General features: G+C 65.9%; 1 protein-coding gene across 1 annotated transcript in view; it reads right to left on the bottom strand.

Moving 5' to 3' along the window:
- The window catches only part of NR5A1 (nuclear receptor subfamily 5, group A, member 1), a 24,252-nt gene that overhangs the window by 18,588 nt on the left and 2,716 nt on the right, over positions 1–2,948 (bottom strand). Inside the window, exons 2-3 of the mRNA XM_012639684.1 lie at positions 1,486–1,602; positions 1,223–1,364 (exon numbers count right to left, since the gene is read on the bottom strand). Coding sequence (XP_012495138.1) covers positions 1,223–1,364; positions 1,486–1,587 — 244 coding nt within the window. The 5' untranslated portion in view covers positions 1,588–1,602. The remainder of the gene's footprint in view (positions 1–1,222; positions 1,365–1,485; positions 1,603–2,948) is intronic.

The following is a 2,948-nucleotide window of genomic DNA, read 5'->3' as shown; positions in this document are numbered from 1 at the left end:
CTCAGCAAGGATGGTGGCCTGGGGGCCACCTGGCTGATCTTCCTGCCAACGAGGGGGGCAGCTCTACTCTGCTCCCTCAGGCTGCACCAGGTTTCTGCTGCTCCCAACCACCAGCTCTTCTGGCCCCTCAGGACCTGGAGATAGGGACGTGGGCACTGGAGACAGGACAGAATAGCCCCTCCCATCCAGGAGTCCCTCCTCTAGGTGGCAGGACATGTGGTCTGCCGCTCTCAGAGCCACTCAGGGCTTTCTACATTGTTCAAAAACTTTATCCAACAGCTGCCTGCTCTGTACCCAGCCTGGCTGGGCTGCAAGATGGAAGCCTATGCCTCTCCAACGGCAAAGAGCATGAGTCTTTGCTGCTGAAACTCCTCTCCTTCCTGGGCTGAGAGCTGCAGGTGGGGAGGCAAAGATGGGACTGTGTCCTCTGGGGGCAATTGTTCCTCACTCCCCAGCCCCCTCAGGGCCTGGCTAAGCAATGGGAAGGGATCTCACCCGCCGAGTGAATGAAGCAAGTGAACCCTTTGGATGGATGGATGGATGGATGGATGGGTTGACAAACAGATGGGCAGTTGGGTGAGCGAGGGCTGGAAGTGGTGATGAACAGGTAATAACAGAAAGTACGATCATGATCATCGCCAACCTGTGCAGCATGTACGCGGACCGGGCTCCTTTGGCTTTCCATGCACTCTCTCAATCCTCACCCTAACTTACGAAGGAAGGCACTACTGTTAAGCCCCATTTTCAGATGGGGAATCTACAGCTCAGAGAGGTTAAGGAATTTGCCCAATGTCACCCAGCCTGTAAGTGGTGGCACCGGGGCTTGGCCTTGGCTCTGGCTGGTGCTGGGTAACAGTGGGGTGGTGGGGAACTTCGCGGGACGACAAGCTCTGCTGGGGCTCTGCCCTGTGCTGGTGCCCCCATTAGGGGATAGGGAAGGGGTCATCTCCCTAGTGTGGCCTTTCAGATACTACTAAACTCAACCCAGGCTGGTCCTGCAGGCATCCCCTCCCCCAGGCCCAAGGCCCACCCAGCCCCAGTTCCCGGTTCCCCCCGCAGAGATCGCAGAGATCAGGCTGTAATGTCACGTGAGGGGCCAATTGGCCCAGCCTCAGAAACTTCCATAAGGCCGATGGTGCCTTTCCCTCAGGCCCTCTCTCAGCCCACCCCCTAGCCCCTCAGGCCGTCAGAGGTCATGGGTCCGAGGCCGGAGGGTGCGCACCTTCCAGGCGCATCCCCACCGTCAGGCACTTCTGGAAGCGGCAGAAGGGACAGCGCTTGCGCTGCGTCTTGTCGATCTTGCAGCTCTGGCTCTCGGTGCACGTGTAGTGCTTGTTGTTCTGCACCGTGCGCTTGAAGAAGCCCTGCAGGAGAGGGGGCTCAGCGCGGGAGGGCCCGACCCTCGCCCGGCTCCCCGCGGGGCGCTCCTGCGCGCCCGCCCACCGCACCCCTGCGGCTCCGCCCGCTCGCCGGCTCCCCGCTCACCTTGCAGCTCTCGCACGTGAGCAGCCCGTAGTGGTAGCCGGACACCTTGTCCCCGCACACGGGGCACAGCTCGTCCAGGTCCTCGTCGTAGGAATAGTCCATGCCCGCGGCGTCCGCCTGCGGAGGGAGGAGCGGGTCACCGCCGGCAGACGACTGCTGGCAGCACCGAGGCCCTGGTCCCGCAGGGCCGCCCCCCGCGGCCACCTCCCCCCAGCCCCTGTCACCGGCCCGTCGCGTTGCCCCCTCGCAGCGCCCTGCCGGGTCAAGGCGGCCCGTCGCAGGCACCCAGCGGAGCGGCCGGGCAGCCCCGCGCCCGCCCGCCCCGGCCCGGCCCGCGCTTCCCCCGCCGTGCCCGATCTGGGACCCTCGGATTCGATGCGCTTCGATTCGGATTCGTTTGTCTGAGAACAAAACCCCGATTCTGAGAAAACGAGATGGGCTCAGCCGCCGCGGGGAGATGCCAGTGAAGCCGGGAGGAGTGGGGCGCCCGGCCCGAGTGTTTTGGCAGCCCGACAGAGACGAGGGAGACAGACACAGAGACTGGGAGAGACAGAGAGATGGGCAGAAACGAGAGCGGGAGACGACCACCGACGCTGCTCAGCGGAGAGAGAACCCTGGGGCGACGGCGACAACGCAAACCCGAGAGTGCCAGAGACACCCTGATGCCGAGTCAGAGAAAACCTGGGGGAGATGAGAGAGACAGAGATGGGGATAGAGATGAGAGAGAAAGAGAATGAGAGAGGGAGAGAGGGCAGATCAGAGATACCGAGAGACAGAGGCCCCGAGAAAACCTGAGAGAGGCAGGCACAGAGTCAGGAGACACAGTGACAGACAAGGGACAACCCGAGACACCAAGAGATGAGAGAAACCCGGGAGAGACCGAGGCAGAGGGAGCGACAGGGACACGGAGGGAAAACCTGGCGAGGCGGAGGTGCCCAGCAAGAGGGTCGGGGCCGGGAGACGCACGAAAACGGCCGGAGCCGGAGCCGAGCTCGTGGCCCCGCAGAGTCGGACCCGGGCAGGGGCCGGAGCCGAGAGAGGCGGAAAGCGACGACGCCCGGGACGGGGAGCGGCCGGGGTCCCCGGGCCGGGACAGACAAAGCCCCCGCCAGCGACGGCAACGGAGGCGCAGCCCGCGCCACCCGGACCGAGACGTCGGGCGGAGACGGCGACGAGGGCGCGGCGGAGACCGCGGCCGCCGGGCGGGGAGCCGCAGGCCAGGCGTGAGGTGCAGGGAACCCGGGGCGGGGGAGACCCGGCGAGCTCCGGGAGGCCGAGCCCGAGGCGGGGGAGCGACCTCGGGCGGAGAGTCCGAGTCCCAAGGAAGGAAGCGCGCAGAGCCAGGCCGGGGACCCGAGATGGGGCGCGACGGCGGCCGCAGCCCGCCCGGCGCCCACCTGGCCGCTCCTGCGAGCAGCGCCCCGCGTCCCGCCCGCGTGGAGCCCCGCACCTCCCGGCCGCGC

Source organism: Propithecus coquereli, unplaced genomic scaffold, assembly GCF_000956105.1.
Source record: "Propithecus coquereli isolate 6110/MARCELLA unplaced genomic scaffold, Pcoq_1.0 Scaffold142, whole genome shotgun sequence".
NCBI lineage: Eukaryota > Metazoa > Chordata > Mammalia > Primates > Indriidae > Propithecus > Propithecus coquereli.
This window is presented reverse-complemented; position numbering and strand designations above follow the sequence as displayed.